At 36.8% G+C, this 21,009-nt stretch overlaps 2 protein-coding genes across 2 annotated transcripts in view; both read left to right on the top strand.

The window, feature by feature from the left end:
- Positions 1-1,433, top strand: part of LOC146140959 (uncharacterized) — a 33,594-nt gene extending 32,161 nt beyond the window's left edge. The window contains exon 30 of the mRNA XM_083392757.1: positions 57-1,433. Coding sequence (XP_083248883.1) covers positions 57-199 — 143 coding nt within the window. The 3' untranslated portion in view covers positions 200-1,433. The remainder of the gene's footprint in view (positions 1-56) is intronic.
- Positions 1,434-4,686: 3,253 nt separating this feature from the next.
- Positions 4,687-17,140, top strand: LOC146140958 (serine/threonine-protein kinase PAK 5-like). The gene is given in 10 exon segments (XM_083392755.1): positions 4,687-4,980; positions 6,867-7,003; positions 8,307-9,190; positions 10,059-10,249; positions 11,207-11,379; positions 12,629-12,785; positions 13,728-13,898; positions 14,296-14,556; positions 15,772-16,032; positions 16,943-17,140. Coding segments are annotated over 10 exon segments (2,637 nt in total). The 5' UTR covers positions 4,687-4,776.
- The last annotated feature ends 3,869 nt before the right edge of the window (positions 17,141-21,009 follow it).

The raw sequence follows: 21,009 nt of genomic DNA, 5'->3' as shown, positions 1-21,009 counted from the left end.
TTTTTTATCAAAAATGATTTTTCACCCCTCTGTTAAAGTTTCCTTTTAATCAACAGATAGGGTCCCGGCACCAAACCTGGCCTCCATCATGAAAAGGTCTTCAACGACCGACTTCGAGCTCTCCCCTGCCGTTTCCGGAAGTCCCTGCGTCATTGATGACGCGCTCATGGACGAGGCCGTCATGGATACGGTCACGTGACGTCATCATTGATGACGTAGTTTTCCCTTCAAGGCGCCAAAGCGGGGCGATGGCTGGTTGTTGCGCATATGCAAGAGTGCACAGCAGTGACTGACGTGAGAAGTCCGATAGTACCGGATCGGAAGCGATATTTGACACTTTATTTGTATTTTGTTCCTCTACCGGTCCTGCCATTTAAGGCGTACAGGTTTAGCCGACCGATTTGGTACAAGTCAAGTTTGAACTCTGTTGATGAAGTTGGCTTACATTTGGTAAATTACAGTTTTCTAAAAACTTCAATTTTGGAAATCGTTGGATCGCTAAAGGTGGAAATACCGAATAATTCAAGTATCGGACGAGTATCGTTACTACTACGTTGCATCTTGTTTCGAGTCTAATTGGCTTATACCGGTCCATTTCGTGTAATGTAATTGACACAAGAGTAAAGCGTTAAACTATTACGATTGGTAAACATGTCCGATTATGAGCAACAATTCAACTAAAAATAACGCAAACGCAATATACAACAATCAAATTGTTCAACTTCCAAAACTTTAAATAGAATTTATAGAAAACCCCTTAAGTCCAAGCTAAGTCATATTGGTCAAAAGACGCCAAGTCAACTCATTTGAAAACAGTGACTTAAGTGCACAAGTCAAGTCAATGACTCGAGTCATTACAACACTGGTATGGCTATACTGGGATAACATCGGCGACCATCCGATGCCACATAAATGAAGTCTTTTGAAACACAAATGTAGTTTGGAGCATAATGGTTGGAGGTTGTAGTAAGACGTAATAAGAATATCAAAGCCCATACAGAAGTAGGTATCATTTTGAACGTTTCGAATAACTCTTTATTCATTTTCAACATCAAATGTAGTTATTTTAAAACTAATTCAACGCAGAAATTTACAACTGGGGAGATTTCCTTTCAGCCAGTAGTCGATCAACTGAAGATAAATAGTTATGTTAGGCTGAAACAAATTAAAGCTCGGTGCCATGGATTGTATTGATATGAGGTCGGGCAGCTATGTTTTGCCTAAACTACTGAGTATCAACAGCGAAAAAATAATTCCCAATTTTGCAACACAGCAGTGCCAAGCCGTAAATACTTGATGGTCATATAGGGTTGTCGATAAAATCAGATCAAAAACCCAATTTATGTAGGCATTTGTGCCATGGCAAACGATTTGATGCAGCGTTTTCTGCCTAACCTATATTATATTGTTGCTTTCAACCAAAGGTGGATATATTTAACACCAAAACACACTATTGCTCAATACAATGCTTCAACAACAGTTTAACAACTTCAAATAGACGTAAAAAGCGACATGCTTTATTGTTCAAATGTTTCGGCAAATGCTCATTTCATCATCAGTGATGAGCCGTTATTTTCACCATTAAACTTATGAACAGATCCGTATATAGTGTTCCAAAGTTTAACAACTAAAATTGAAATACATTTCTTGACACCTCAAAAGTAAGCAATACGGAATTTTCAGTTTATAGTTCCACCTATTTTTTTACTTAAAGTTGCCAGGCGTACATGTGCCCAAACCTTAAGGATCGGTTCATAATATATATCCAAAGCCCCGCGGCATTATACAAGTAAAAAACTGTGGCCTATAGTTTAACTAAAAATTGTCCAAAATTTCCTTACTATGCTGCGATTTGCGATTTCCTATCTTTTTGAATCGTTTCTCCGTTTTTTTTTCATTTTTACACACGACCTTCACGTTACGTCACCAGTATTGCCAAGTCGTGACGTCACATCGTCGGTTTAGTTTTCAATACGTCACTGGGCGTGTCGGCGTCGGCCGAAAGCTTCAAATCTTATAACAAGTATGGATGTCCGATACTTGATATTTCGTTCCGATACCGATATTTTGAGCAAAAATTATCGCGTTCCGATAACAAATGACGTCATTACTATGGTCAAGTAAGCTCAATTGGTTAAACTAAACTGAAAAGTGAAATGTAACGATTTTCAAGGTATAAATCGAACTTTGCATTTCCCCTAGGAATCCTATATCTTCTGTGTTTATTGTAATTTGCTCTCAGATCGGCACCGACACCAACCTAGTATCGGACGAGTATCGATACTAACACTTGGCATCGGGTATCGGCCCCGATCCGATATTATCGAACATCCCCAGCCGCAAGTTCGCATTCGACGTTTTTTGCCGATCGTGGTTTCCACTTTGTAGCGTTGCACTATTTGTTGACCACTTGTTGCGCTTTGTATACAACATACTTTCTATGTTACAAACATACTTACTATGTTTCGAGACGCGCCGTTTCTCTCTCGCCCTTGCAAAAGTGTTTCTCGTTTCGCAGTATCCAATGAAATAAACTACAGTGCTGGACTATCTAATGCGATGTGTCATAAATATTGCGAATGCAGAGAAGAAGTTTGGTACTAACTTGTTTGGCTCGCTGTACGTAAGCGCTTTTCAAATTTGTTACAATTTCATTTACCGGTATAGTTTGTATTTGAAAATTTGGTTTTCTTCTGCAACGAATTTAGAAAACTAGCGTGTCAAAACACACTACTAGGACTAAATTGACAAAAAGAAGTGTATATGAACCAGTATTAACGGACTTGACTTGTTCGGTTTAATGTGTTTTGGGTAAAAATTTTTGAATTCAGTCAAATGGATAGGCCTATATGAATTGACCTTTAGCCTATTCATTTACGGAATGCACATATGGGAATCATTTAAGGCAACCTTTTGTATCACGGCACACAGCTTGAGAATATCTGATATTCACTCTATACAGGATTCACTGCTACATTAAAAACTTAAATTGGTATTATTATATCATTTGACGATAATATATGCCACCATTGTTAATAGGACTAATACCCAACTTTGGAAAAGTACCAGGAAACAGTTCGTGTTATAAAGCTTAAAAAACGCTAGTTAGCCATAATGAAGTCGTTGACTCCAGTCTTAATACAAACATTAGAACAACGTCATCGTTTGAATAAAACACAGTTTCTACTAATGCCTCAATAGGACCTAAGAGATTATATAATCTCTTTGAATAGGATATACCGTACCTTAATAATCGTAGTAACGTTTAAATAATAAGACTTAAATCCGTCGGAATTATCCTTGCGACTTGGGCTTTATTATGTTGTTAGTCCTAATGCTTTAGTATTAGATTGTGTTGATTTAAACATTATTATTTTGTAGGTGTTATCTTATTGTGTTTTCCTCAAGTTTTAAATTAAACATAGAATACTACATTGATATTTTAAAAACCTTAAAACGGATGAGCACTACAAAGGATTTCGAATTATTGAGTTAACTTTTTTGTTTTAGATTTAGATTAAGGCGTATAGCTTGATTACCGCTGAATTTAATAACTATAAAAAAAGTAAAATGTTAAGTGACGCGTGTGATGGACGTAGCCAAACAAAAAAGCTCTATATATCTGAAGGAATGTAGAAAACACCATAAAGATATATCGACAGCTTTCAAGTGTCGAAGGCAGTTTTTGAGGGGTAATACTAATTTACGGAATGATGAATGGTCGGAATGGTCGGAACGCTCACTAATTTAAGTGTTACCCCGTTAAAACAATTATTAAACCAACGCACAATATTTGAGTTAGGGTGGGGGTTAGCGTTTGGGTGAAGGTGGGTCAAGTGTTATTATATTTAATAATAATACTGTGAGCGTTCCGACCATTCCGACCATTCATCATTCCGTAAATTAGTGTTACCCGTTTTTGAGCTTTACAGAGTTCCTTACTAATTAAATACTACAATTACATGACCAATACTCTGCCGTAACTTTAAATGCCAACTTACAGCTCACCAGATCCTAAATAACTGATCAATTATATTGAATGTGGATAGGTAACTAACATTTCCCCACTATGGAAAGTGTACTCGCGATTTAATTTCATCAGACTAAACCTGAACCCTATAGAAAATGAATATTTTTCCATATGTTGTAAAGCTGGGGTGCACTTTGACCTTAGTTGCACACGCTCACCCCATTTTTTTTTTGGCTGTGCACCCGCAAGATCTCATTGACATAGTCTGCCGTACTTCCAGACGGGCGTTTTTTAATATTAGACCATTATCCAGTGTGCACCAAATATTGAGTCACTTTGTTTTCTTATTTATCTTAATGACTATTAACATTCTTGTTGGGAAATATCAAGTCATATTAGGACTTATCGATAATGGGGCCTGTCTTTGCATAACATGACACATATATATATATTATATATATTTCAATAAAATTTAAAAAATATTTTTGACAAATACTGTACATAGTTTTGCAGTGTTTATAAACTTTTGGGAAAGCAGTGATATTATTTTTTGCAATGCCAATTTAGTCGGTAAAGCATTATAATGTATATTTGTCTAATTCCATTTGGAGCATAAACATCTTTAACTAACTTAAAATTGGCAGCATGCCACACTTCAACGATGAACAACGATAATTTTGAGTTTAAACTAAAGCATTTTATTGTTTCAGGTATTTAACTTCCTTGTAGCTTGTCTATTAAGCAATGACCAAGTACACATTCCTGCTTGCAGTTATGTAATTAATTCGAGCACTGCAGGCTAAATTATGTTTGCCGGGAAAAAGAAAAAACGGGTTGACATTTCCGAGCCAAGCAACTTTCAGCATCGCGTGCACACCGGATTTAACGAAAACGAAGGTCGCTTCACTGGTTTGCCCGTTCAATGGCAGAGCATTATTCCTGAAACCAAAACCCAACGACCAAGACCCCTGATTGACGCCAGTCTCATCACTCCCGTCCCAACTGAAAAAGTTAGTTGTAAATCACATTTTTAACTGTGTTAATATAATAGCTGATAAAGCAATGAACAATTTAATGAGGATATTTCTTCAACCCCTGGCAGGCGTCTTAAACATGGGAACGTGAGAAACGATTGAGGGGTATGTAAGCATGAACATGTTATTGGCACTGTGACGTTTTTTTCAGTAAGAGTTCTTTATGGAAATTGTTGCTAACATTTGTGTTATAAGCAAGAACAAAGTTCCAGCTTACTTAGTGCAACATTTAAGCTAAAACCAACATTCTATATGTTACATATGACTTGATGCTGGACTTCACTGTTATTTAAAATTATACTATTATAATAGCAAAGCAGCTACTGCTGTTTTTTTTATGATGTAAGTCAGGTTTTTTTAGGAAAATGGTACGCACTCTAGTCAACTAAAAATATATTTTGGTGTAAGTTTATACTTTTTTTCAGATAGTTATGTCTTTAAACCCTAAAACACATGGTTTTTTGGGCAGCACATATAGATAGGCCAAAAATAACTAATCCAAAAAATCTTATATATGTTTTATCTTTCGTACACTATGCACAGATCTGTCATGTAACTTGATAATGAATCTAAAAGCCAAAAAGAATCACGTTACGATTAGGGATGTTCAAAGTAGAATATCGAATCCTTGGATTCGAATCCAGATGAGATTTGAATCCAATTCTGCCGTTTATTTCGGGTAATTGGAACCGATATAATTTAAAATTGTACAAACGCGTGTGGTAAGGTGGCCTGTCGCTGCGGCGACCAATTTATAGTGATTGCTTTAAATGTAACCTGGTAATGCAGCGTCAGCGTTTTTTCGGGTGACCAATTACCGCGTCTTGCGATAACGTTCGTCTAATAATTAGGTGTCAATCAAGCATTATTGGGCGAGCGACTAACGTGTAATTTCAGGTGGGGAGTTCCCAATTTCCCTAAATGCGTTAAGTTGCAAACGTAACATTACGTTGTAAGAGGTGCTGGATGTCGACCAAATGCGCTATAGGGTTACTTAAGGTCAACTTTAGGCCAATATTCAGAAAGGTTATACAGTAATGCACAGCGTAATTGTCAAGTATTCGTTATGTCAATAGTAACTTATTCTTTGCAGTACATTTTTTGACTGCATAATAGATCATTTTAGTCAAAAAAAGAAGCACTAAAAAACCCCAAAAAAACCCAAAAATGCTTTGAAAACAGGGCCGAATTGCTAAAGAGCTCTGTGTTCGGTGTTGCATTGTACTTACTATTGGCAAAAATATACGTTTTGGCAACAACTTGGACAGTGGACATATTACAGTTTACACAACTGCTTCAAATGACAGTTGTTAAGAATGTTTAACACATGGGAGATTTTTTTTATTATAATGTACACATGTTAGCAAAAAATTCCTTCCCCAAACAAAATTGAGGTTAAATAATTTAATAAAATTATACTAGGATTCGATATTCTGGATTCGTTATTCTAGATTCGAAACCTATTATTCTAGAATACCTTGGTATTCTACTTTGAACATCCCTAGTTACGATACATATTTGTATGATTTGTCTTGTTTTATTTTGAAATTATTCGTCTTAATTCATGTAAAATAAAATATTTTTCGATTCAAACGTATTGTTAATTTCCCAATAATTGTTTCAAAAAGAATCTAGAAAGTATAGTGTTTTTTTATATGAATATGCTTCACAATAGATATATATTTATGCTTTGAGTTAAAATGCCTTTATCACTTTTTTTAAACTGTGTCCTAGTATTGGGAATAGAGATAAATTGAGTTCCCATTACTCTCTCACCTCAAACAATATCCTGTCTATTGTTCAAACCTACAAAACTCAACAGCATTTAATTTCGACTGAATCGCTTGCTTTTGCCAATACAGGAAATAATCACTGGCAACAAGAAGCGAACAGGAAATGGGGCATTACCTCATTTGTCATCAATATCAGTCACCAGGTCAAATTCGCTCAGAAAAGAAAGCCCACCGCAGATTAGAAAATTGAACTTAAATGATTCCAGGTAAATCATCTTGATAAATTTGTTTGTTATAATTAACAAAATAATGTATTTCTACAAATTAAAGATCAACCAACTTAGAACTTTTTAAACCTATACCACAACCAATTTTTTATGTTTTCGCCAACCGATGCCGATAACTAATTTTTTATTTATTGTGGGATACAGTAAAAACTTAATTATTTGAACATATATTGCAAATTACATTCAGTTTAATTCCTACTAATTATATATACTGCTTTTATTCCACATATGAAATTTACATGAGGATAATCACAGTAAACCAAACACTATAGATGTTCAATCAGTCAGTCATGAAAATTAAAGCAAGTGGCAAATTAGGAAATTTGTTTGTGTTGAGGAAACGCTACATAATAATTTCATAGTAGAATACTAGCAAAAATTTACCTATACCGACGTATTGGTAGGAGTAAAATATTGCCAATAATATTATTGATTAATCTATACAAATATATATTTATTTCTAAATAATTTGTAGTTTGATCTTGTTAATAGGCAATAGGCATGTTGTAGTAGCGCTCGGTATATTTAAATGCATAAAAGTCATTTAAAGGTAACTGGCATAGTCATGCAAAGAAAAAAAAATATATAACATCAGAGAAGAAACTTTAGACAAAAGTAGTGTATGTATCTATCAACAACATGTAATAAAGCATGATACATTATGAGATAACTTACTTCATTTTGATGTTTTACTACATATTGTTAAAATTTACTACATAAATCAAAAAAATTTGATGTTAGGCCACAGTATTGCGGTACTTGGCAAATTCCATCTATTACTGAATAACAACTATATCATATTTGTTACTTAAAATCTTATATACTAATATTTCTAAAAAATAAAAATCTGGATCAGGCAACAATGTTGAATGACAAATTGTATTAGGTGTTGACAAGCTTTTAAACAGCAGTTCTTATTGAGTAAATTACTAAAATTTTACTGCAGTTGAGGTTCTCTAAAGCTTATTACACCCTTTTTGTTGTGGAAACCTGGTTTAATTTAAATTTACCCTGAGGAGTAATTTCTTGCTATCAACCTAACATATTGATTTTGCACCTAAAATACTCATATACCTTTGTTCAGGACTTTATTGTAAAAAAGTGGTGGTGTAGTTCAAATCTAGCACACTTTAAGCCTTGCTGCGTAACAGTGCTCTATTTGTATGTTGTAATTCAATATGCAATGGTAGAACATCCGCATCCATTCAGGGTTAAGTTAAACAATAATTTTTTAATTATATTCCATAAATTTTTTTTTTGATTTAATTTTGTGCTGTTCAAGAATTCCGGAGTCAGTGAAAGAAGATGGCACAGGCTCTTCAGGTGGATCTGAACTGGAATCCAACCGTAGAAACACATCCTCAAGATCCCATAGGGACTCCAGGCATCGAGATTCCTACTATCGTGACAGAGGGAATGACACTTACAACAGACACAGTAGTTCGCGAACCGGCGAAAGGCACTCGGTGAGGCGGCAGCACGATGAAGGAGACAGAAGGCCACGTCGGCATGATTCCGAAGAAACAAGACGCCAACGACGGGAGAATGAAGAAGCAAGGCCACGACGACAGGACAGCGAAGAAACGCTGCCAAGAACTCATCAGCGGACTTCAAGAGATCGCGACTCGCAGTATGACAGATCTGATTCCTCACGGCACCGGAGTTCCGACGGCCATCGGGATTCTCGGAACTCACCCTCCACTGTCGGCTCGCAGCACCGTGACAGGGGTGAAAGGTCATCCGAACCGCGTACGTCAACGTCTTCGACAAGGGAGTCGACCAGGCATCGGCGCAGACCCAGCGACGAAGATTACCCTAAGCCGGGTTATGAAACTTCGGATAGAAAAGAAAGGCCGAATGAAGCGCGACAAGCAAACAACCACTACAGGGAGCACCGTGACGGTCGAATGACAAGTGACCCCTCGAGAAATTACATTGCATACCGAGATGTTAGCGACGGTGTGCAGCACTCTTACCAAAACGTACCAAAATTTGCGGAGGAACATTCTCAAACAACCTCAACGAGAAGCAAGAAAAAGTATAACCATCCTTATCAAAACATACCAGACTCGATGCTGCAAGAACAAGTGTCGGTCCCGTCCAGTCGAAGTGGTCATAGAAAGGACTACCGTTCACAAACTCTTCTCCCCCAATCACAGCATTCTGGTAAGTCGTCCATCTTTATTAACAATGTTCCACTTTAATAAAATGAAGGTGTGGGGTTTTTTGGCAATCTGACTTTAACAACTCTTCTCCTGTGCGTTGGATGTACAGCTCAAGATAAAATATATGTTAAATAGCCGACCCAACTAATGTGCTCAAAATTTACAGGAATAGCTTTTTGATTTAAATTAATTTAATCCAATCAACAACTAAAATACGATGAACAGATTTCTTCCCTTTGCGTTTTACCATTTTAATCCGGAAACTCTGCTGGCCTATTAAAAAAAACAGGCCTGCTGAATGCTGATGAGTAAGCATTTTGCACTGATTTAAAATTGCCATGGAATTTTGAAGGGTTGATATTTATCTATATATTTTAATTTACTGCTTTACTCCATGTTGTAATAACAATGACTTGACTTAAATGCACTTAACTAACTGTGTTCAAATGACTTGAGTCTTTTGAAACAAATGGCTTGACTTGATTTGAGTCTTTTCGACAAATGACTTTGGTTAAAATAAATTGTTTTCATTAAGCAATTATTTATAAAATTGTGTTATTTGTCCCAATCATTGCACAGAAAACAATTTGCTTGCTATAATTGTGTTTATGTTATTTTTTACTTGAGTTATTGCTCATAATCGGAGAAGTGTGCCAGTTTTCGTAGTTTAAAGTTTATGTGACAAGGGCTTGACTTGAAGTTGAATTGCTCTAACTTTGACTTGACTGGGACTTGACTTGGGCAACCAATGACTTGACTGGGACTTGACTTGTTATTCATTCAAAAAGATTTGACTTGGACTTATTTTACGAATGACTTGTGTACACTGTACAACACTGGCTTTACCTACAATCAATATATCCTTTTAGCTGCAAGTCAGGATAGAAGCCACGGTGCCAATCTCCGCAAGCCGAACATTCCCATCAATTCCGGTGGCCTTCCTTCCAAGCATGGTTCTCAGTTTCGCAGCGCACCCGATGTCAGCCAAAAACAAACGGAAGACTATCAGAAGCCATTTGAGGTTCCCCATGACCCCCCATCTTACCATTCTCGACACAGAGTAAGTTCAGTAAAATAGTTCACTGCATTTTAGTGTCTTTTTTAGCTGGAAAAAAATGCTCATTTAAAATTTAATCTTAATTTTCTACTGTTAATTTTTTCATTTGATCTCTATCATTTTTCAATATATTTTTAGTCAAATATTAATCAAATAATTTAGAATGAGATTAACTTTTATTTGTGCGAGTTTAAAAACAAAGAAAATATTATCAAATTAATTACCTCTTCTGATGTAATCTTCTAATTAAGCTTTATTACTAAAACATAAGATAGTGCTTAAAGGTCAGCATGACATTTGAAAATTTATAATCAATCTATAACTTTATCTAAATCGAAATTAAAAAGTAAACTGTTAAAAAATTGTTCTTTTACAATTTAAAATGATGTCTTTCCTATATTTTCACAACATTTTTGGTGTTTGCAGAAGGAATTGCTCTCGTGCAATGAATCTATCCTAAAACAAAACAACATTACATTTGAAAACCAAACTACATAATTTTATCTAAATTGAAATAAAAAAGTAAACTGTTGAAAAATTGCTCTCTCTATCTCTGTACAATACAATGATGGCTTTTCTTTCTTTTTACAAATTTTTCGGCATTTGCAGAAGGAATCGCACTCGTGCAATGAATGCTTCCTAAAACATAACAAGGTCAACATAGCAAACTACAAAATTTTATATAAATCTAAATTAAAAAGGCAAACTGCTGAAAAATTGTCTGCAATACGATGATGTCATTCCTTTATTTTTACAAAAATGTTGGCGTTTGCAGAATCACACTCGTGCAATGAATCCTTCCAAAAAAATTATACAGTGCTTTAGGGTCAACGTAACATTTAAAAATTTGTCTAAACCAAATTAAAAAAAGAAAACTGTTAAAAAATTGCTCTCTCTCTCTCTCTACAATACAATGATGTCTTTCCTTTATTTTTACAAACAATTTTTCGTTGTTTGTAGAAGGAGTCACACTCGCGCAATGAATCCCCACCCTCGTCGTCAACCACTAACCTATCCAGCTCCCGACCAGTTAAATCCGGTTCCACCCAGCCACCGCCCAGCTCATATCGACCACACAGGAGCGACCGAAGCCACGAGGAAAGAAATTCTAGTCGTGATGGGCACAGAGAAAGGTTCATTAACATTATCGTTAACTGTTTGCATGTTATTTTAATCTTTCAGCACTTACACAATTAAAAATTATGTAGAAAAAACACACTTTTTAAAAATATTAATTAAGGTAAACAAAACTTTTTTTGCCCACCTTACCAAAATATTTAAAACTTAAAATATGCTCGCTTCAAAATACCCTTGAGAGTTGACGGTTTGTATTAAACAGTTAGAGAGATGAACAACTCTCTTTAAAAAATAGTTTTAATCCTTTTTTTTTCCATCATAAACTCCAAAATATCCATTTATCTTAAAATTAAAATTGTACCTAAGCATACACTTAGAAATAGCTACAACAACAGGGTTGTTTAGTTTATTCTGGCTAGTGTTTTATTGCAACATGTGATTTACTTTGTTCAAAAGTTTAATCCGTGCATCAACATGGTGATGGTAACCTATGAGACCATGTGTTTTCGTCTATATTTTAATTAGTTTTGGAAAGGTTTTATTCAGTCTTTTGAAAAAAATCACAGAGCATCATCTTTTAAATTCATCCTTGTTTTTCTTAAATAAGTCTCTTATTTGGGGGTCAAGGGTTGAAGAATGATCAAGTTATTATCCATTGAAAATATAGAAAGGTTTAAGATGATATTTAAGAAAAAAAGTAAAACAAAAAATGTATTTCAACTAGGCCACTATTGAGGTCTAAGTCGTCTGACCAACTCCAATTATTTCATTAAACCCTGAGCCACCCTTTAAAATTTGGCCAATGGAAATTTATGTGGTGCCCCCTCTCCGCACTCGGTGCTCGGCTTGTCCGATACTTGACATTTTAATCCGTTATCGAGACCCAATATTTTGGACAAAAAGTTTTTGGATCCGATCCCATAACAAATGACCTAATTAATATGCCCGAACAAGTGAAATAAATGAAATAAAAAATTTTCGAATCTTTTTTCTTTCTTATGATGTTAAAATTTGCTTTATTCTGATGAGTTTAGTTACCTACAGTTGTATCAAATTATTATTTGATAAATTTTTGTTACAAGATAAAAGTTGCTTGTTGGATTGCAAATCATGGCTAAAATTGCTTTATTTATTTGGTATTATATCAACACTGATGCCACCCTAGTATCAGAGCAGTAGCGATATACCGATACCCCCGATACCAATCTTATACTATCGGGCCTCTCTGCTTGGTGCTCTTTGCACTGGCTAATTTTGATTGATGGTTAATCCAACCCTGATTATTAAACAACATCTTTGTTGCAGAAAACCGTCGCACACGTCTTCCAGCACTCCACCAGCAAAAACGCAAGCGCAAACGGCCACAGTGGCAATCCCTCCGCCCGCTGCACAGAAGGCGCTGGGGAAGCAGCAGCATGACAGCTTTGTTGTAACTGACGACCAGTTCAGGCAGGCTCTGCAGGTAAAAATCAAAATACAAAGTGCATATCAAGATTGCCTGCTCCAAACACAGGGTTGCCACCAAGTCTTTGACTCTTTAAAAGTCTTTAAATCAATTTTCGTGTTAAAAGTGTATAAAAAAAACTATTTTGTGTCCCGCTTAAGTTATGTGCCTCCTCGCTCAAAATACAGGGTTGCCATTGCACTTGAGTCACTGTTTTCAAATTAATTGCTTGTTTGATTGCTGTATATTGCGTTTCTGTTATTTTTTAGTTGAATTGTTGCTAATATAATCGGACAAGTTGAACCATTTTAATAATTTAACGTTTTACTTTTATGTCAATGACAAGACTTCTTATGTTTTGCAAAAGACTTGACTTGGACCAAAGTTATTTTTCAAATAATTCACTGGGACTTTACTCGTTTCAAAATGACTTATTTACAACGCCGGGTGCCACAAAATCTTTCCCTCTTTAAAAGGCTTTAAATCAAATTGATTTGCGCCTTGAAAAGTGTTCAAAAATCCCTATGCTGTTATATGACCATCTTAAGTTATGTACTTAAAAAGTGGAGTTGAAAAAACAATTAACTATTTGTTATTGTGTTGACCTCAGCGTTTATCAAGTTGCTTTGAATTTTTTCCCCAATCCGACAATAACCAATGCAACGCACACGCAAAGTAAGAAAGTAAACAACGTCAGGGGATTAGAAGAAGAAACAGCCTTGAACCATAAATGGTTATGCAAAGAGAATGGCCATACTGTTTTGTTTTCTAATTTTATTCCAATCATGTGAAGTTAACAGAATTAACGGCTTCATAAACCTATAAATGTTCACTTAAATGTAAGTCTTTGAATAAGTACATTTCCTTTCACATCAGATAAATTGACTGACTTGAATTGCGACAGAAAAGTCTTAAGAATAGGCCTACTTGCAAGCTTCAAATTATTTTTTCTGCTCCCAGATGGTCGTGTGTCCCGGGGATCCGCGCGAAAGCCTGGAGGACTTTATTAAGATCGGCGAGGGATCAACCGGGATCGTTTGCATCGCTAGTGAGCGTGGGACTGGGAGGAGGGTTGCCGTGAAGAAGATGGACGTCCGGAAGCAGCAGAGGAGAGAACTGCTATTCAACGAGGTACATCCGACGGACACGGTTTTTGCCAGCTCGTTTAAACCAGGGCTGCGAAGTCGGACTCGGAACTCAACGGAGTCGGTTTGTTTTGCTGGTGTCAGACTTGGGACTCTAGTAAAACTTTATAAAACTACCCTAATCCTGAGACTGACGTGCGCATGCGCAGTACCGAAATTTCGAAATTAACGAGACCGCAAACTGCAAATTTTAAAAGAACTCCGGATTCGACAAAGTCCCACATTTATCCGGAGTCGGACTCGGGAGTCAGGACTCTGGTTATTTTAACCGACTCCGCAGCCCTGCTTTAAACCGCGGCATGTGCTCAGTGCGAATCGTACGCTTTGAGGCGTAAATTTTATTGCGAAAACATAACAGAAACGTTCCATTATTTTGAACCCAGGTGGTGATCATGCGCGACTACCACCACGACAACATCGTCGACATGTACAGCAGCTTTCTAGTCGACGACGAGCTATGGGTGGTCATGGAGTTCCTGGAAGGTGGAGCCCTCACAGACGTGGTAACCCGTGCCAGGCTCAACGAGCAGCAAATAGCAACCGTCTGTCGCTCCGTCCTCGACGCCCTGGCCTTCCTACACGCCCAGGGAGTCGTACATCGCGACATCAAGAGCGACTCCATACTGCTCACTGGCGACCTCAAGGTGTGCTACGGACGTGTTTTTTTTTTGAGAAAATATGAATTGGGCTTTTGGACTTCAAGACTATAACGCCTCTTTAATTGTTCTGCGGTTTTACGGTTTGCAGTCACCTCAAAATTGCGACGGACATGTAGTTGGGCGCGTTCGAGAAAGAACCTTTTTTTTGTTGATAAATATTTCAGAAAAAAATTCTTAATTTTTGTTGTGGTTTTACGATTTGCTGTCAGATTCAAACTGGGAAGATTTTGAAAAGTTTAATTTATTTTTACAAATTGTAAAAATGAAATGAAACTTTTAAACTTCATAGCCAGAAATCGCGATTTTTTTAATCTTGTGATTTGAAAGTAAGAAAGAAAGACACGTTTTTATGTGGATGGATTTTTTTTTAATTAAAAAATTACCTTAAATTTAAATGCTTTTTAACTTAAAGAGTGGTACGTTGTAGCTAAAGGACGTTAACCGCGGGAAACTTTTTCGGTGGCTATCAGTGTTGTAAGCAATGCAATTTTAATATGACCTGTGTCCCAGTCAAGTCATTCGTAAAATAGCTTTAGTCCAAGTCTAGTCTTTTTTAATAAATCACAAGACAAGTCCTTGTCATAAAAGTAAACGTTAAACTACTAAAATTGTTAAACTCTTTCGATCACAAATACCTCCTCTAAAAAATAATAAAAAACGCAACATATAGCAATTATTTTATATAGAAAAATTAAGGTACCCGAATTTTATAAAAAAAATTGCCAAGTCATTTGTCCAAAAAACTTAAGTCAAGTCATTTTTCCCTAATGACTTAAATCAAGTCAAGTCATTTGAAAACAGTGACTTTAGAGCAGTGCTTCGTAAACTTTTTTAGTTTTATTCCCCCCTAGCATCTATCTCCAAATTCCATTCACCCTTGTCTCATGATATGTAAAAAACTATATCGTCTATGTATAACAGCACACCTGAAATATCCGCGCTGCTCGCAAGCTATCATCAATTTCTGGCGGTTCACTCTTATTCACCCCTTTTGGTTGGTTCACCCCTGCAAAAAATTTATTCACCTGATTAGGGAACACTGCTTTAGAGGACTTAGTTCAAGTCATTGACTTAAATTCTTAAATCATTACGCCACTGGTAGCTATATTCGATTGCGTATCAATACAATTCCAGTAAGGCCTTCTCTAAATCATAAAAAGCAATATAGCCCAATTCAACCTCCCGTCATTTTCCTTCCAGGTCAAGCTGTCCGACTTCGGCTTCTGCGCTCAGATCTCGCCCGAGGTGCCCAAGCGGAAGTCGTTGGTGGGAACCCCCTACTGGATGGCCCCCGAGGTGATTTCCCGGGTCCCCTATGGCCCTGAGGTCGACATCTGGTCCCTGGGCATCATGGTCATGGAAATGATTGACAAGGAGCCCCCCTACTTTGATGAGGCCCCGTTACAAGCCATGAGGCGCATCAGGGACATGCCGCCGCCCAAGCTGAAGAACCCGCACAAAGTATGTGTTTTCGGCATTGTTGTAAACAAGTCATTTTTAAATAGCTGAAGTACCGGTCAAGTTTTTTTGTAAAATAAAAGTTAAGTCATTTTGAATAAATAACAAATCAAGTCATAATTATATCAAGTAAATTTAAATTTTCAACATTTCAAATTTTCGAAGTCCTTGTTTTTAAAAATTAAACATTAAGCTATTAAAATTGGTAAACTGCTTCCGATTGTGAGCAACAATTTAAAAAAAAACACACAACGCAGCCCCTCCAGCAAGCAATTTGTTTTATGTGCAAAACTTAAGATAAATAAACCAATTTTGTACTGAAAAATGCTTAATAAAAAACACTAAATTTCAACCAGAGTCATTTGCCCGAAAATGTCAAGTCTTTGAAAACAGTCACTTAAGTGCGGTGAAGTCAAGTCGCCCTTATTAATGATAAATGACTAGAACTTATAAATGATAAATGACTAGAACTTATAAATGATAAATGACTAGAACTTATAAATGACTGACTTTGATCGAGACAGGAAAGTCTAAAACAGTGATGTCCAACATTTTATTATAGTGGGCCGCATTGACACTTGAAAAAGTTTAATGGGCCGCAGAACCTTTTAAGTTTCAAGATTAAGTATTGCTCTTTAGAGTTATAACGGGCCTTTAGAGTTATATATATATTTTTACATATACTATACTATTAGTGCGCCCCTACAAGCTGACTGGTACATTTTAATTAGGCTAATATTGAACAATTAAAATACTTCTAGGGAGTAAAAATGACTAGCGGGCCGCACAAAAATTTCAGACGGGCCGCAATGTGGCCCGCGGGCCACAGGTTGGACATCCCTGGTCTAAAAAATAGTAGACAAATACGGATGCCAACCAATATTAAAAGAAAACCATAATATTTCCCGTCCAGGCTTCTCCGATGTTGAAGGGCTTTCTGGACCGCATTCTGGTCCGCGACCCGACCGCCCGTGCCACGGCCAAGCAGCTGATGGACCACCCCTTCCTCAAGAAATCCAGCCCCAACGCGTCCATTCACCCCATCAACCTGCCCCAGTAGCGGACCCCCCACCCCGGGGATGTCCCCCCAACAAGAAATCGAGTTGCTTGAACGAGGCAATTGGCTGTTTTAGAGGGTTGTCCGGTGTAATCTGACCAAGGGCCGGTTACCCAGTTATGATATGGGCTTTGATTGTCCGGTAGTGTTTTTTTATTACGATTCTCGGTGATTTCTGAAAACTTGCGCAGTCCTATCCAATTGAAATAATTTTAATTGCCAACATCAATTTTATTAAAGTAAAGAAAAAAATATATTCTAGTTTTTTTTGGTAGACCCGAGTTGGCGTCAACTTGTCTTCATAATTATATCAAGTGCGTGCATTTTTTTAATGAATTCTACATTGGTAAAAAATGGAAAACTTAAAATGGGAACCAAGCAATTCTTGTCACCCGAGACTTTCGCTTTTTGAGTTGAAAAAAGAATCCAACATTTTTTTAAAATCGACTGATTAAGTATTGTCGAAAGTCGCTTTAAATTCGTTTGTGGTCTCTTTGCATGTAATATGCTTGTTTAAGTTTTGGCATTGCAGTGTTTTTTAGTCGCCCTACGCTTTATGAACGAGCAAAATCCGATTTCATTTTTTCCAAATTACAACACACTTGACTTTTTTTAACCAACATTATGGAAATTGAACCGGCGTAAGAAACATGGTAAAAGTACTCCCAAGCAAGAAAAGGCTAAAAACCTTTAAACCTTGTGTAATGCAAATTGGCAAACCTACAGTAATTACGCGTCCTTGTTTCTTTTTGTTATGACAGTTTTTTACGTTAAAACCTGTTCGGTAGCGAATGGTTCCGCCTTGAACCTCTTCCAGTGAGTTTTGGTTTGATAGCGCCAAAATGTTTCGCAGCATACGCGCTCGCGTTTTTTGCCTTGTGATTACCTCCAAGTTCGGTGCAGTTTGCCAAGTCTGAACATTCGATTTTGGCTTGATTTTTCATCCCCAACGATTTATTTTGATGGCTTAAGTTAAAATCTAAACTTGTTGATGTAACGCGTGCAATTTTTTTTTTTATGTGTACGAGTCGATTTAAAAGAACCAGTGTCCGACTCCGGTCAAATTAACCGACTCAGTCGATTTCCTACTCCGCACCTAACCATGTCAGCAACCAAAATTAAGTCGATTTTTTGACTGAGAATTAGGGCTGCAAAATCTTTCAAAACATTAACAAGAGTCCGACTTCGGCCTTATGTGCGATTTCGCCGAGTCCCAGTCCGGCTACGACTCTACAGCCTGTATTCCAACCGAATTGCGTAACTGAATACGGTGGATAATCAGCAATCCAATTTCAATCAGGGGTGTCATATAATTCTTCCACTTACAATATATGTTGGAAAAAATCCACCATATGCTATTCCGCCTTTGCAATTTATATTTGGTGGCCATATCGGTTTCAAAATTTCATACTGCGAGTGCGCACGTCGGACGCGCAGTATTAAATTGGGAAATAATAGTTTTACGTGTTCTTACTAATAATTTTACGTGTTCTTACTCGAGTCCCGAGTTGGACAAAAAATAATACATTTTGTATCTAGTTGCGACTTAAAAAATTGCGCATCAAAACGACCCGGTGCCATAATTTGCGACGCTTAACGCCGCTAACTCTCGTTCTTTAAAAGTGTTATTTCGCTCTTTAAACCAGACCCTGTCAAATCGTGTAATTTCTAGTTCCCCTTTTTCGTGCGTTCGTTCGTTCGTTCGTCGGCAACATTGTGACGTCACAGCCCTGACCATTGTGCTTGTTTTGTTACGTCATCACTTTGTACATGTTTGCCGGATTGTGGTGTGTGTGTGTGTTTGTCTACGACAGGGGTGACGAACCTATTTGCTATCGCGGGCCACTTTGTCAATTACCGCTGAGTAAGCGGGCCGCACAACTTTTTGCTCATACTATAAAACCTGTTTAAAGCAAAGGCAAACTACGCTTACACTTAACTAGTTACTACTGCACTGTACTGAAGCAGCAACAGGCTCATGGTGTTAAATTATTATTAGTATATTTTATGACACAGCAATGAATAAACAGTTGAATCCTGAATTGATGGTTACTGTATGGATTTACATAACAGTTTCTACGATCCTGCGTGATATACACGTTATTCAATCCGGCTATTAGCTTTTGATATCGCATCGCAAAGAATAAAAGCAGGTCAAAGAAACTTCAAGACTGCCGTGGTCTCACCCGAATGCTTGGCGGGCCACACAAAATTCTTTCGCGGGCCTTTTGTGACCCGCGGGCCACGTGTTCGTCATCCCTGATCTGCGATGATTGTTGTTTGTATACATTATTTCATACAGTTATATACATATTACACTAGTCACTTATACGGAAAAGGCAAAAGCATTAATCGTGTGTGCACTTTAAATCTTTTTTGCTTGTATGCGCTTTTGTTGATAGCGGGGAAATGTATTTTATATTGCGATGAGAAATCTGGATGCTATTGAATTTGTCCAAAAATCGTACATTTTCATTTCTTGTTAAATCAGTTAAAACCGTAAATCTACATCCGCTCGCTTGGCTTTGTATACAACGATTTGAAAATCCGGTACTTAACATTAGTGTGTGAACAATGCATGTTACATTAGGGATATCACCTCGTCTAGATTGGTCCCTCCTATTTGTCTTATCGCCTTAATTCTTGGTATTCTTGCAAATCGACTTTAAACTATATTGGTCCCTACCCTGCAGTTCAACCTGTAAATTATATAATTGTTTATTTTTCCGAAAAAGTCATATCCCGATTGCTTTGTTTATTGAACGAATGTAAAATAAAATTTGCGAAAGCTGCTCGTACAGTTCTCTACATCTCTGTAAGACGCTGATTTTAGTAAAACGTTTTCACAAAGGGATTTCATATCAAATCACCCAACCCATAAAGCATGACCTTCTTGAATTTTGCCTAATAGTGGTAAACCTACTAGGCCATTAGTTCTTAAACTGGGGTCCATGGAAAATAAGTATTTTTTTTAATGAAATATATATATTTTTTTTAATTTTAATGATGGCGATAGACATTTTGTTTTTGAGATTGTAATAAGACCTAATCAAATATTGCTGTAACATAAGGGAGTTAATATGAAAATTCAGAATTACAACCAAACAAACAATTTTTTTTTTCGAACAAAATTTGGACTATATTAAAACAATGCATAAATCACAAAAAAGTGGAGTGGAATAATTATTATGGAGTAAAATTCAACCGCATTTTTTGGTTGTAGTAATATTTGGTATGTTTGCTATACACAACTATGTCACTTCAATGTACTATATGATGCAATGACAAATCCTTATTTATTTCTGCAACAGAATGTACAAATACAGTTCACAAATAAATAATGGCACTTAAAAACAGCAACACACAATTTAAAATAGTAGAAAAACTGTTTTTTAAACTTTAGTTGAAGGGTTTGGTTGCTCAGTGTTGTTCTTTCTGAGTCAAGCTGAATACTCTTCTAGTTGCAGTTTTGGGATTGACACTTAAATGGTCGCATTTGTAATAATTAAACAATCTTAGGGTAATGGATATGGCAAATGAAGGGGATGGGATTTATAACTACCAACCACCATTGGTTATCATACTGTTACACACCCACTACATCTTTCCAAGAAGTGTCCTCTGAACAAGGTAGGGAAGACACGCAAATATTTCTTTACCATGACATGCACTTCTGAATCTTTTACCAGGAAGTAAGAGTGAACCTTTCAAGTGCCACTATTGCCACGGCCAATTCAAAGTGGTCCCCTAACCAAGCTCTTTCTTCTTCAATTGAATTCTCTGGCACCAAGCAAAATAACACTTTGGGAATATGTGCTTTCGAAAAATTCATACAATTGCTTCAGTGTTTGAATTTGCTGCTCATTGGGACATTGTAAGTTGGCTCGCAGTGGAAAGAGGGAAAAGAACATGTCATAGCCTTT

This window comes from Ascidiella aspersa, chromosome 6 (assembly GCF_963924565.1).
Source record: "Ascidiella aspersa chromosome 6, kaAscAspe10.2, whole genome shotgun sequence".
Lineage (NCBI taxonomy): Eukaryota > Metazoa > Chordata > Ascidiacea > Phlebobranchia > Ascidiidae > Ascidiella > Ascidiella aspersa.
This window is presented reverse-complemented; position numbering and strand designations above follow the sequence as displayed.